Consider the following 15,788-nt stretch of genomic DNA (forward strand, 5'->3'; position numbering starts at 1 on the left):
CGACATGGGGCAGAAATCACAGCCTCAATCAGACAATGCCAGGACTAGCTCTAGGAAAGGACTGTATTTTAGCAGAACACTAATTAGACTACAGAAAGCATGGATAAAAACACCAGTTCCCTAAATACAACACTAAGGACAACACACCCACCCACAACAGGTGAAATTCTAAATCTCTGTAAGTTGATGTCATTGACTTTAACATGCCCATCTTCCAGTCTTTCCATGACCTAGACTGGTTGCAATTAAACCATTTCTGAGCACATGCATTTATTCATCAGGTTAAGAGGCATGTCCTGCAGAGCAGTATATAACAAAGAGCACGAGTTCAATTGAAAAGAGAAAGAATGTGAAGGAAACAGAGTATATGACCACTTGTTTCTCAACTGTAGGAACAGGCATTTTAGGAAGAAGGGTATAAAAGCTACCAAAGAATTGCACTGATCAAAACATCCATAGCAAGCTCTTCCTAGTGGGAAATAGCAATTCTCCAAAACTGGCACACTCAATATATTGTGTCATATAATACAAAAAAATGGAACAACAAGGACATGGAAGACATCAGTCAATCAAAGGCCACAATGGAGCTGGGAAACAGGTGGGACAGGAGCTGAGGAGTGACCACAGAATAGGAACACATGACATCATGGAAGGAGAGTTACACAAGTGGAGAATGCAGCTCCAGAATGGAGGATTTTACTCACAGAACATGGGGCTTGAGTCTAACTTGACATATGGAAAGTAATTATAAAACCACCTCCACAAAAAGGTTAAAGAAGTCCAGAATGAACTATGTATCAGACTAGACATTGCATATCTTGGGTTTTGTACAAAATGGAGTCAGGGAAAACAGCATTCAGCTTCTTCTGATCATCTTGTTTTCCCTTGTAAATGAAAAAAAAGAAGTATCTGGCCATTCACCAACTGCCCTCCACCCTCATGTCCAATTACTACATTTCCTGTTATACTGTAAATGCTATGGAGGGGTGAGTCTGGTGACATTTTTGGCAGAAAAAAATCTTTCAAATTTTTATTTACTCCCAGTTACTTCTCAGAAGTAGATTTTTGTGCAATTACTGATTTGGAAGACAAGGTAGGTATTTTAAGATTGTCCTAAAGCCTAGTGATACTTGTGACTTTCCCTTTCTGTTCAGCGCCCCTCATGGGTGACCACATGCTGTTGCACTAAAGGGGCAATCAGATCTTCCTGGCTGCAGCTATTCTGAGATCTGGAGACACAAGGACTCCAGCCTGGAGTCCAAAAGACCTTTGTATCAGAGGCTGGCACACCACAGTCCAGAAGCACCTTCTTCTCCACCAGCCAGCTCTCAGTGCTCATTGACCAGGGCTGGCAACAGACCCTTTGAAGTTTGCTGCCTTTATTGCCTTCCCCAAGGCAAATCTCACTGTATGTCCAGAATAGGGCTGACACTTATGTTCCATAACCTGAAACTTCACCACCAGAGTTTTCACCTTTCTCTAAAGCTTCAATGAAATCCTTCATCAGAGTAGAAGTGGTACAAAAATTAGCTGTGCCATAAAAATGAAGAATTTAAAAATATTTTCAATATGCAGATGCATGCCAAAAGCACAGTAAGGAGCCCACCATGAATACATTACAGGAATTAAAAAAAAAAAAAAAAGTTTGCTTGTTTCTAAATTTCCTGGAGTTTGCTTAATGTCAGCAGTCCCATTTAACAGCAGAAATGTAAAACCCTGTGACAGCTATTGAACCCCCGACCCCTGATAGGCAGTTACCAGCTTTGCGGGGACTGGTTTTGAAATCATTCAGTCTGTTAGCCTGCATCTTGTTACAGTCAGTGCAACTGATGCAATACTATGAATCTCTTTTTCCCCTGTACATTTTTAACTCTCTCATGCCAGCAATTATTTTACATATACAAGAATATAAACCAGGGCTGCTCTGTTTCTTGGGGACCATTCAGGGAACAAGGTTGCATCCAGTTTAGTTTAACTGGTAAATATTTAGGAGAACAAGAAGATAGTTTTTATCTGAAACATATTTTCATATCCTTGAAACAGTGAAGCAGCAAGAAAGGGACTGAAAAACAGCCTGCCATTTCCTTTGCTGCCTCTATTTTGGACTGCTTTTGACCCAGCATATGTGAGCATGCACACTCACTTGCTTGGTCTGCTCTTTTACACCGTGACTTCACTGTAAAGTTCAATTCATCTGTTCAAAGCAATGACTGAATCACTGTCTATAAAATTATGGCATTTTTCCACTTAAAAAAAATAAATAAAATAACACTTCATTTAAAAGTTATTTTTAAACCTAGTTGGCCTGAAGCCAATTTTAGTCAAAACTGAAATGGATTCTTCTTTTCCTAGAATTCAATGCCTTCGTTTTCTAAAATCTATCAGCTAAAAAAAAAAAAAAAAAAAAAAAAGAGTAAATGCATGGTTTACACTTCTTTCTACACCGTTTTACCCTCTGACATACTAGTAGAGTTCGTTTTTCAGCATACTACTATGCAACAAACCCAGTTTTTATTACGAGTCTTTACTTCTTCTAGTTTAGGAACTTAACTCAAACACAGACTTCAGCAATCCCAGAGCTGAACCACTTTCAGTTTGAATTTGCCCGGGCACTTTTAGAGCATCATCACAGCCAGTAACTGGCTGAGTCAGTTTATGTCTGGGAGGTGACTGAAAAGCCTTCAGAAACATGACTGAATTTGAAAAAGAAAGCATCAGAGCCTTATTACAATACAAAGATACATACAGCTTCTGGCACTATATCTTCATTTACATGTCAATAGCCAAGCATGAAACACATTAGCTGTGAGCGCTGTTGTCATATACGTAGGTAGAATGAGTATCACTAATTTCCCATTATCCAGGACTGTCTCAAGAGCCGGGAGAACATCTGGTCTTCTTAATGAAGTAGCTGATCTGGAATCTGGGCTTAGTAAAACTATCCCCCCATCAAAGAAAAAAAAAAAGAAAAAGAAAAAGAAAAAAAGACAGACTTGAATCTAAGCAATTAATGTCACCAAGAAGTATTTTAAGGAATAACAAGCAAACTGACCTGGCAGGGAGAGTATTTTCCTCCTCCTTTCAAAGGGAATCCTATTTTCCCAAGAGAAAATTCAAACTAAATTACACTAACGGAACTTATATTCAGTGAATGTTCACATGTGCAGTATTATCTGTGACAAATTCACGGAGATGTGAATACAGGATTTATATGCTTCTATTCTACATGTTTTGCAAAGGGTTTCAGCAAGCACAGTAAAGCAAAATAATTAAAAGGTAAGAGCTTTGTAGTCATTTTATCCACAAAAAGTAATTTAATCAGATTTTTATTTTCCAAGTTGAATTTTCTCAAGTCTGAGCTCAACATTAAAGTGTTGGATTCTTCAAATTAAGCAGACATAATTGGCTAGCTCAGAGCTTAAGAATGCAAAGAAAAAAGGTTATTTTTTAGTATTAAAAAGTGTCACTTTGGTTTTCAGTATCTAAGGATTTTGAATCAAAATTTCATGAGGACACAGCTCTATCTAATCTTTTAACCTAACAATGTTGGACACATCCTGAAGACAGACTTCATGAGGAAGTTACAGGTTTTGCTATTGTGTTCAAATAGCAGGCTCTGGAGGGCTGGTTTGGAGGGATTTTTTTAGCGTTTTTTTGTTTGTTAGCTTTTTTAATGAGGGTGATGAAGATGCACAGGGGAGGAAGCAAATGGTGGATTAAGACAGTCAAAAGCATTCAGTTCCTCTGTCTTCAGTACCTGGACTGAAGGTACAATGCTCTGCGCAATGCTCCACTCTTCCTCTGGGCAAGGCTGGAGAGTGAGTGGAGTTCAGTTATCATATTAGTAAGATGTGGCCTGCCAGCATGTGCTTGCTGAATGAGGTAGGCCTCCATTACCTCATTCTACAGGACCCATTTACAGATTTTATCCAACAAAGCTTTTGAAGATACATTTAGCTATGTGAAAAAAAATCTCATGTTAATGATTGTGCAACAATAAAAAGTAAAATTAAAATGATTAGTAATCCACTGATGATCATAAACCCTCTTCACTGCCCTTCCTCCACATTTTATTAGGAACTCATTCCTCCAATGTTTATTTTTATTTTTGTAAATCTAAGAATGCAAAACTAAAGGCAGAGGTATAAAAGCAGCCACAATTTTGATGGGTGGGTGAAGGATCTTCACATATCTACATATGGCATGGTCCACAGTATGAATTCCACACTGGGCAGAACTAACAGGAGGGTTACAGCTCTGCTAGCAACCCAGTAAATCTGCACCAGGACAGTGAGGAAGGGTTATGCAGCTTTGCAGCATAAAGCTGCATAAGAAGCTTTGAGAATCCATCATCACTCCCAATCTGCCGTTCCTGTCTTCCCCCAACCCCTTCTCAAAAACTCACTTGTCCCTGCTCAGGTTTACCCATTTCATTTTTCATGCCACTAGGTGCAGAAATCTTAAGATGTTTGTGGGGTTTGAGCCCCTGCAAGCAGCTGTAAGCTAATTCTACCTGTCTAACCAGGATAATGTCGCCTCCAGAATCCAGCATGAATAACCTGTGTGAAAGAGAAGGGGGAGACACAGAAGAGGATACAAGAATCCTTACAAGGAACTGGGTCCAAGAGGAAGACCAGGATGCTTTTCTGGAGATTTCTTTTGGAGTTACCTTCTGGATGATAGCCCATGCCAGAGGGAGAACACTTCTGAATCTACAGCAAGAATTGCCCTTTGCTCAGCATGAAAGGAAAGCTAACAGCTCCACAAGTCCTCACATCTCGCAGGTTTCTCCTCTATTTGCTTATGGATGTCCTGCCTCCTGCTAGCAATTAATTCTACGTCAGATGCTACTGGTCCTGACCGTAGGGTGCCCCAGAGCTCAGGTCTCTGGAGAACACCGCTGGCCCATGCAACTCCTGAACTCCAGACTGTTTCTGCCAGCTCCAAGAGCTCTTTGGTGCCTCATCTTTGCCCACGTCCCTTGACAGAGCATCTACAGTCTAACCTTTCTCCTCTGGAGACCAGATCATCATCCACTGCAGCAGCAAACCCTTAAGTCAGATATTGTAAATAAACATTATAAACATTACCCTGATGTAAAGTTCCTGTCCCTGTGCCATCAATGCACCGCTTCTCTGAACTTGAGCTGGGCTACTCAGTCCCAGCTACTGTGGAGACAATAGAACTCAAAACCTGGTTAAAAATACAAGAACTGAAAGCAGACAAAATTCCCCAACCTTCATAACATTTTAAACGCACCTGGGCCTTTCCCAAATGCTTGAGACTCACAGTGAAATAGTACCGACAGTATTTCAGGGGTTACTTTCAACATTTGCTGTCAAACGTCTTTTAATGCTCCAGATACATAGATACATCTTCCTAAGGGTTAACATACCAAAACAGGAAGGGGGAGTGAGGGGGGGAGGGGAAGCACAAAAGCTGTCCAACTTCTTTCCATGGTATGACAAATTCTCTCTACATCATATTCCAAAGTGTGAGATGTACAATTTCCATTCTTAAGCTCAATGAAAATGGCATAAAAAAGTAGTAACTCTGGGAACTGGTTGATTATTAGTTTATCAGATCAACATCAGCAAAACTGTCTTTTTATGTGCTGCTTACTTTCAAAAAAACCCCCTACCATGCATATTTCAGTTCTCCCTCTCCACACCCCACACCCTTCTGCTGCTGTCCAGCTGGAACACATCAAGGGTCTAGAAGCCAAGTCAAATGTTGACCCCACCCTCCTCCATCCATTTTAAGGCACCTTCAAAGCCAGTACACTGATCTAGTTCAGCTTAGCCAACAACGCCAGCAAATCTGTTATTTAAGACTTTAGTGCTGGCTTTTTATAACTGCCCATTAATACAAGCTTTGATGTATGGTCAAAAAATCCAGCTGTAATGAGTTTCATCAGACTGTAGTAACCTTTCCTCAGAAGGTCTTTATTACTATACCTTCATAATATTTGGTCCCAATACTGTTTTATAGTATCATTCTTACTGAACTGCCTTAAAAAACAACACTCAGCGACACTTAACACATCTCGTTCCCCAAAATTAAAACAAAGAGCCATTAATAGTTTTCTAGAAGACGCTTTTGCACCCACATTTTTAATAGGAGATTGCAGTTACGAGCATGCAGGACAATAGCTGTGTGAACCAAAAGATAAACCAATTTTCCTGACAAAACCCATCAGAGGAGATACAAAAGGATTTTGTAAAAGGACAAACAACTTACTCTGTTGTTCCCCTTTGCAGGATGCAGTAAGGAGGAAAGAGGGGAGAAAAGAAACATTAGATATATTAATTTCACATGCATTCAGTCTAACTTGTATAGTTCTGGAAACAGCTCAAACAAAATGAGGAACTGACTCAATGAACATTCTCTGAAACCTTTAGTTAGACAGCTTCCAGGGGAGCATAGGACATTTGCAAAGGATTCAAAATGTTCAGTGAAGTTGTAAATTCACGCTGTTTTTCAAAATTTCCTCTCTACACAAACACTCTGATTCCACTTTTGCTTCCATCAGTGTAAATCAGGAGCAGCTTCTGGGAAGTTGGTGGACACTAACACAAGGGAGAAGAAAATGAGGCCTAAAATGATCTAGGCGTAGGATGGAAGCCAGAGGGATTTTCGTGCGCTGGTACTACTGAACTTCCAGTATACAAAGCAACCCACCAAACATGTCTGCTTAGTCTTGCATGACAGCCACTCCCTATGACAGGCCAATGAATGGAAAGTTTATGATCCAATCCCTTTTAAAAAGCAAATATTGAACTTTTAGATTAGTAATAAAAATAAGGAGGAGATGGCATTAGGGGACAGAGGAAAGGAATGGATGGTGCTAGCAAGGTAAAGTGTGCAGATCAAATTACGACAAACATCTGTGATATTTTTTTTTAATTGTGAGTTTTGCCACAAGCTGGCATGAACAGTGTATATTATACAGTGAGAAGCCAGCCAAAATAAACACCAGCCTACAGTGGAGAAATATAGTCTGGAAAGGTTAGTCATTTTTTTTAAAAGTTGTAGTCATTTTTTTTAAAAAGGAGGGGGTTTGGATGCATCAGCCCAGAAATCCAGCAGTAAAGTCAGCTGGTAAATGGATATTCCGTTTCAAAGTGAATTGTCCACAGTGTGATTTATCTTGAGCAAGCTGACTTGCACATGGGTTGAAAAAATAAAAACACTGATTCACTGCTATCCCGGTGGCTGTCAAAGCCCACGTCCTGACAAAAGCAAATCTCCTGGGGGAAAGAGATGACTTGGCAAGCTGCAGAAGAATTCAGGAGCTCATAGAGCAACATTGAGGAGTGATTAAAGATAGTTAACAAGAGAGTGAATATATAAATGTGAGTGTGCATCCCCATGTGCAGAATGCAGCAAAATGAAGTGAGAAAATGGAAGAATAGGGTGATTTGTTTAGGCAAAAATAAAAACTAAAATGCAGCAGCATTGGGATTAGGTTACATGATTAAATCAGTAATAGAAACTTCACATTAGCATCAGTAAGGACTGAGCCCCATTACCACTGTAATCACACAATTTTAAGTAGCATTACTAAAAAAAAAAAAAAAAAGAGAGAGAACAGAAAAATTAATATTCTTAGTTGAGAGATTTGCCCCTGGTGAGAATTCAGAACAAATCTCTAATTCAGTGTTAAATTTCTACTTTTCCTGTCACTGCAGAAGGAACCCAGCTAGGGACAACTGAGTTGGGTTTTACATCAATGTCCTTGTATGCAAGCAGCAGAACTGTTAATGAAAGCACACAGCTTAGCTTTCAAATTCCAGGCTGCGCACACTGCTCTGGCAGTTACAGAAAGCAGGCCAGCTTCACCACTGCAGTACTCCAGGTTTACAGCACTATTAATCTATTCTTCATTTCTAAGCAGCAATTTTTCTACTTCTAGTGCCAAAGCCTTGGATACTCAAAGTTCCCAGCTGTGACATACACATGAAAAAGAGTGAGAAGGTCAGTCTGGGAAGGGGCTAGGGTACCTCTTTGCCTTTTTAACTCTGGGATTGCAAAGCTGTGGGGAATCAGTGAAGAAAATGCAAGTTGCTGCCATTTCCTGGCAGTCTCTCTTAGAAAAAAACACGGTCTCTAAATCTTTGAAGCAGAATAAAAGACTGAAAAGAATAAAACACTCGAAAACTATTTTATATTGCCAGATGAAGGTGTGACACTGTGGAGTATGCACAGGATTTTAATGAAACGGTGATGATTTTTGTTTAGGTTTCAGTGGAACTTCTAAGGTATCCCGGGCCTTGGAGCTTTCACTTTGTAAATTCAAAACCTTAAAAGTAAACTTGCAGTGCACATTTGAACCTCTAGTCCTGCAGGAACAAAGTGCTTTGCAAGACTAGAGTAGGATCAGGCATCTTTCCTGAACAGCTTGATAGAGTACTGGGTGAATTTCAAACTACAGGGGGTTGGAACAATAATATTCACTCTTTTTGTAATGTAAAGATATTTCCAGCTCAAAGAAGAACTGAATTTTGACTCCCTTCTACTTCTGTCTTTCAAGGAAGTCTCTCATCTTCTATCTAAGGCTCCCTTGACAGACCAACTTTAAACAAAACCAACAATTCTTTATAAACATATTTTGAATACAAAATATTTTTAGGGGGAAGGGAAGAATGAAGAGGAGTTTAGAATCCAACTAATCCATCTTGATTAAAAATAAAATAAAATATATATGAATATGATAAACATGTCACAGAATGCAAGATTAAACCAGAGGGAGCAACAGGCTTTTTTAACATCATTATGAAAACCTGAGCAAGGAAAATAAAACACAAAACAATACAGTATTTTGTCCCTAGTAATTAATTAGGTAACCTCTTGTAACTAATCCTTGTAAAATTACTTTTGATGCCTTAGGTAGGAAGTAATCTACTGAGACAGGCAACAGACTGAAGAGTCACCAAATTTTATCTATTTTTTTAAGTTAAAGTCTCAGATACCTGGTAGGTCTCCTGTTAAATTTGTATTTGAACTATTCTTTAAAAAAAATCATCATCATTATCATCATCACTGTTCATTACTATAATAATTGGAGAATCCAGCAGTTCAAGAAGTCTTTGATTTATCTGTTGATGGTAGCTGTGAAGCTTGGTATGAAGAGACAAAGCTGAGGGTTGTTTGCTAAACAGCAGCTGGAGAAGATACAGGCAAAATTATACAGGAAGCCATGGAGGTATCACAAGTATAAGAGAAATATGAGTAACAGAAAGATGAAGAAATAGAAGACAGCATAAGACCCTGGACTCAAGGGACCTGGCCTTCCCATGGAAAACAAGCAGAGAGAAGAACAAATTCCATCAAAATCAAAGCGACTTACTGAAGAAAGGTGCACTGTGCATTAGAGAAACTTTCAAAAGCTCATATGACAGGTATTTTTGCTCGTCAACCATGTTTCTGGATATATCTCCTCAGTCAGTCACTTGATATTAAATATTAACATAACTAAGTCCAAAAAATATGAAATGGTAGTTGGGCATATCTCATTTCCTGACTTTCTGTCTTTTCTGTTAAATTAATAAAGGCTTTTATCTTGTTAAATTTGCTTCACATGACAATTAGCTGAGTAAAACTGCTTTTGGAAAGGTTTAGCATGCGTTTCATACATATAAAACATGCAGTAAATCAGTAAAATAAATATACATGATTGCCTGGAATGCTTCTGTCAGTTCTGTAATACAGAGCTTGAAGGAATAAACTCTTCAAAGCACATCTTTACCTTAGAAGACATTAACAGAAAGAACGAAGCTCAGGAAACCCCAAATTACTCAACTTTTACTACACAGATCCTACAAAATACATTTATGATTTTGGAAGGTTTGGTTTATTTGGGTTTTTTTTTTTTTTTAATATTGAGGTTTGACTCACAAATTGATCTTAGAATATTTCAAAATTACACAGAAGAGTACAATGAAAAGGCTAGGGTTTCTTGAGGTATCTGCAGACATTGTATTTTCCCCGATGATATGATTGTTCTTGCTGACTCAAACAGAGCAGCTACTGGAAAACTAGTGAACTATTTAACTTACTGAGGATTTATCAGGATAGACACCGGCTCGCAGCAGAGATGCCTTCCAGCTATCCACCTCCTCTTGGGAGTCACAGGCTAGCTCAAGGAAACGGTAATCCTTGTAAACATTCCTAGAACAAAGAGCACCATGTTGTAAAACTAGCATTTTACTACTCTGTATCATGCACACAGCATTTTAAATTAAAAATCCTTTGGGGTCAGAAATTACTTGGTAATTATTTTAGACAACAGAGTTTATGGAAGAGGTGCTTGTTTAATAATTACATGGAGTACTTGAAAGTATCTTAGAATGCTATGGCACAGCTCTGGAAATAATAATCATCTGAAAGCCCCATGAAACTACTTAAAATCAATTTTCCAGCTTTTGCCAAAATGAAGCACTTTTAGGAAAACAACACTGTTGTGATGCAGAGGACAAACAGGTAAGACACACCATCAAAACTGTGTGTCTCATGACTGCTGCTGTAAGTAATAAATATCAAAATAATTAATGATGCAACTTTTTCCATGTTAAATCCTTTCAGCGCATTATATAGGTTTTTTTTTAAAAAAAAAAAAAAAAAAAAAAAAAGCCGTCATCAGTAAAAGGGGAAAGAAAACAATTATAATCAGGTATTTTAAACTAAACAACCTCTGATGTCTGCCTTTGTAGTAAAAAAATTGGGACACATTTGAATAACACTTCTTGCAGGTAATCACATAATTAGATAAAATACAGGGAATCACTTAATAGAAAAAAAGAGAAAGGAGATAAAATACGTATGTAGGAAGGTAGGAAGGTGGTACTTGTAAACTCTCCAATAAACAGAACAGATTTTTCCCCTTACGGTTTAGCCATTACTTTCTGAATTCAAATTCTATATACAGACCAGATCACTGTAAATTTGTCAGCCAACAGTCTTTTTAGGAAAGGCCACAAGCTTAGCTGACAAAAGTTAGGAAACCACATTTTGCTAGATCTTAACATTTACACAAGAATCAGTCTTCCATCACAACCAGACTGTTTTCTTTCCTTAGCAAGCCATGTAGAAGGGGGAGGGGGGGTAGGGAGGGGGGTTGATGGAGATTACTTCACTTTCAAAGACAGCAGTGACAAGGGGTTTCATTATGCAACTGCAAAGGTAACTTCTGACACATATTTTGAGGGAGAAAATTTGCAAATACACTATAGAACCAGGAAGTAAAGCTATTATTATCATTGCCTAGACAAATTTCTTTAGCTTTCAGGGACTGGTGGGATTTCACTGTCACACTGCCGGAATACAACCGACTTGATTTAATTCCCACTCACAGAAGTGTATCTCCCTTACCAACAATGTCACCAGACAGCTCCTAGTCTTGCTTTTTAGGAGTAGTCTCAGGAAATAGATAGAAAACAGGTAGAAAAATTGTAATTGAACAGTAAACATTCATGCCTAAGACACTAAAGGGTCAGGTCCCGTAGTTTAGGCAAAGCCACTGACCATATGAATGACTGAAAGTTCTATGGATTTTTTTACTTGATTAAAAACTTAAAATTAAGCCTTTTTCTTCCTTAAATGCAAGTGTACTAATGTACATAAATGTAATCCTGCACTAATGTATGTAAATTGAATGTACATAAATGTACTAATGTACATAAATGTAATCCTGCCTTAAAGCAAATAATAGCCTGGATAACCTCCTCAGATGCTGTTATCTTAAACTGACAAAAAAACACTTGAATTTTATTCAATTTGCAATATTGTAGAACTCCGAGTCAACATTTACTGAACAAAAATAACTCAATGAAAATAAAAAGAGAAGCAAAAATTGAAGTGCCAGAGAAAAAAAAGCTTTAATTTATTGTTAGGAGAAACTTCTAATTAGGTAAATTTTTTAGCTATTTCCACTAGGCAGCTACAACTTTGAAGAAAATTTTATCATTTCAGGAAGATGAAATGATAAAAAGGGTACTCTCAGAAAAGATGACTAACAATAGAGTACATAAAGGCTGTAAAACATAGCAATAGGGAAGTACCAAAAATACTTGCTACAAGAGCAAAACAACATGACACCAGCTCACGAAAACATTTTTTCAAGACTGTCATGTTATATATTAAACTTTTTGGCATTTTGTGACTTGGTACATCAAGCATAGCTGTACAAGAAGGGTTTTTTGCCAGCTGCTCTGAACACATAGGAGCTTGCTGTCCTGCATTCCTGTCTCTGTATCAAGACTTTTCCTAGGTCTAGGGACACCTTATGGCTAAGCAGCTGACGTCTCCAGCTTTTCAAGGCCCCTCTCCCTGTCCCGTCTAAGAGTTCCACCATTTTAGTTCCACCACCACAAACGACATAAGTTTCAGTGTAAGTGATGACCCGAAGGACATACACACTGAGTCCGTACTTGGAAGCTTACAGTAGGGTAGGGAAATGGATGCTTGCCTCCCAAATCAGCTGCCTTGCCACTAGACTTCAGAAAGACTGACAGGCACAGGAACGTTACAAAGGAAAAGGCCAAAGTAACTTCTGAAAAGAGTGTGTCCTTTTTCTGTTACTAGTGGAATCTTACAAAAACACATTAATATGTTTTACTCATTAGGAATCCGCTGGTGTCTCATGGAAAGCTGTAAAAATGTTCTTGAAAGCAATTCAGATTTTCTGTTTTGTTTTCTCTTCCACTTTTTAAAAATTCTGAAGGTATCAGCACAAAAATGGTTACTACTCAATCCTCACCTACTTACTGTGTATGGAATATAGTGAGATCATGTTCTCATTGTCATCTTTATGGCAGCTAAATGGGATATTATGCATCAAAGACAATGATATAATGCAGGATATCCAGAAGCAAAAAAGATGAACTCTGAACAATACAAATAGTTGATATTCAGGCATCTTTAGCTCTAAGGGACTGTAGAAACTAAATAGTTACAATAAATGGGAATATACCTAGAAACACAATTTGCATGCAACATTTCCCTTGAATATTTAACATTTTTGAAATGTGAACATATGAAAGGGTAAGCTGTGTGTAAAGTTATATGCATATACCACATCCACCTATGCTGCTTCCTCCTGTAGGGTCTCACAATTGCAATTTAATATCATGCACAGAACATGAAAATATAGTGCCATTACTGGAAATTAACATAGTGATACTTTTTCCCAGAGTTTGTTACCTGCAGATTGTATTATACTCTAGATAAATAAACCTCAAGAACTGTATTCCAGAAAAAAAACACAGCATAATTGTTAATGGAGATGAACAGACTACTGGACTAAAAGCATCATTTCCAATTCCAGTTTAGTTTCACATTCACGGCACACCTTCTCTAGGCCAGGCCCATTATTTGAAAGTCTGCTTTACTATTACCTTTGTTTCCAATAGACTAGATTCCTTCCCTCCATATATTTCAGGTCCTAAAGTGAACTTCCTAATACAGAAATGAGCTTTACATTGTCCATAGGCATTTCTTTAAGCCCTCCCATCATGGAAGAATCCTAACATGAAAATGCAGGAATGAAGTAAGGTATTTGAAAGTGTACAAGAGGAAACAGAGAAGCGCCAGGTAAGTTTGAAGACTGAGCCCAGCTGTGAGTTACTGAGAATCCTGTCCAACTAGTCTTGAAGCCTGGGCTGGCAACATTGCATAGAGAAGGCTTAATTGCCTGTAAAACAGCAGAACTAAACAATCCAGGACCAACACGTGAATAACATACAATTGAAAGTCACAGAGAAAAAACTTTCTAGTTGCCTGCTACAGTGGAGGCGATACCACTAGGCTTCCCTCTACAGCAGTTGCACATCAAAACTACTTGCTATCTGAACAACTTTAACTGCTGGGCCTGAATATGTACAGTATATCTTGCAATTTCTTAATACTTAGCTAGGGTTAAATATTTATCTCCAACAAACCTAGAAAGATTTTAAATGCAACTCCTGTAGACATATTACAAACCCAGTTAATACGTGTGCATATATATTAATGCATATCCACAAATCAACCATATCTGTAGGCAGTTTTTAGAGTGAATTTGATGTGGAACATTTTGGTACAAAAAGATGCACTGTATACACATGTCAAATATTCTTTATATAGAGAAACTGCAAACCAAGATTAAACAAAGATGCATTTATTCTTGCCAATATGGGAAGAGACAGAATTTGCAGAGCAAGAATAGTAGTCAAATTTTTAAAATTATGCCTATAAGCCACTTTAACCCTCCAAAGAACACAAAACCACATTTAACTTCAGCAGTTGCACTGAAACAAGTGAAGCTACTCACAGACTGAAGGAGAAAGGAATCTTATTCTACATGGATTTCAAACAACTCTGCTTATGATCTCAAATGAGGTTTTGGGAAACATTTGGACTTTTTATTATGCAAGCAAATTAAAATGAACATTAGGAATCTAGAACCAAATGCAGAGAAGCCCAATTTTATTCCATCATAAAAAAAACAAACCAAACCAAAAAATCAATTCTTGGATATTTTTATTTGATTGTAATTCAAATCACACAGAATATGGATTTCATAAATAGACGCCTAAAATAAAAAAGGGAGAAAATAACAGAATCCAGATACTCCATGCATATTCAGGAAAAATAATCTTGGATGAAACTCCACTCTATGTTCTCTATCTGATCAGCCTGCAACTCTACTACATACACTCTGTTTATTCAACCTTGGTCTTAGTTTACCATTTTAGACACCTGTAATTCCACAATGGCTGTTTGAAGACATGCATTATTTTTCATATAAGAAAGCTGTACCAGAGGCACTGCAAGTCATATATTTTAAAGAAACAAAAATGATCATCTGCTCTAAGTTAACAGCAATGACTAACATTTTCTATCAAGGCATGCCATTTCAGATCAGTCTAATGTGAATGCTAATGAAAATTAATTACGCATGTCTCTGAAGATTTTTTCTTAATATATCCTGAAAGCCAAAGAGACAATCTCTGAAACATTGTCATGAAATAATAGCACTTAAAGATTTTACCAACTAACTCATATAAGTGGTCTTCCAGAAGTGTAAAGATCTTTTCAAGTTCATACACACAAATACACACAGAGAACCAAACAATTTTAACTTTAAAGTGAAAATTAACAGAAGATATGCTGATCAGCATATAGCCAAGCCTCGCAAATGAAGTATCTAGAGTTCTATATGTAATCCAGAACAGAAATGCAGCCAAGGCTAACATCACATAGGCCAAAATCTGCAGTAGTAACTGGCACTAAAATATTCCATAACTCCCTGGAGAAGAAGGTTTGATGCTTTTCGTGGTGAGGGATGGAAGCCTGTTTTGGAACCTGCCTTGGGGCCACACAGGCGCTAAAGCTGCTCACAGCTGTCAGTCCCTCATCACTGGAGGGAGCATGGCTTCTGCTCCAGTCCTGTGCTTCCCTGGGTGGGGCAGTGGGATCCAGACGTTACTGGGTCACACCAAGCAAGTGAGGCAAAGCTGTCCTGCAGACTAAATCAAGTTTACCAGCCATGACTTAGCCCATGCTTACAACACCCGCGTCTCTGGCAGGTTTCACTAATGTTTCAGATCCCACACAGTCACTTAAGGAATTTTCTTAAATGTAATAGTTACACTGCACTTGAAGGTGTAGGTTTACGCTGCTGTCTCCTTTCCTTGAGAACCCCTTTTTGCTCAGTAATACTAGTTTTAAATCTCAATACCTGCACCACCTATCCACCATACTATGTTTTATTTATCATAGAAAGAATTCTTGTCAATAATGATAAAAAG

At 38.0% G+C, this 15,788-nt stretch overlaps 1 protein-coding gene across 1 annotated transcript in view; it reads right to left on the bottom strand.

Annotated features, from left to right (window-relative positions):
• DNM3 (dynamin 3) overlaps positions 1-15,788 on the bottom strand; it is a gene marked incomplete at both ends in the record, with an annotated part of 132,383 nt that overhangs the window by 26,812 nt on the left and 89,783 nt on the right. The window contains 2 exons of the mRNA XM_010024630.1: positions 6,241-6,252; positions 10,059-10,170. Of these exons, the coding sequence (XP_010022932.1) occupies positions 6,241-6,252; positions 10,059-10,170 (124 nt within the window). The remainder of the gene's footprint in view (positions 1-6,240; positions 6,253-10,058; positions 10,171-15,788) is intronic.

This window comes from Nestor notabilis, unplaced genomic scaffold (assembly GCF_000696875.1).
Source record: "Nestor notabilis isolate BGI_N333 unplaced genomic scaffold, ASM69687v1 scaffold14681, whole genome shotgun sequence".
Classification (NCBI taxonomy): Eukaryota; Metazoa; Chordata; class Aves; order Psittaciformes; family Psittacidae; genus Nestor; species Nestor notabilis.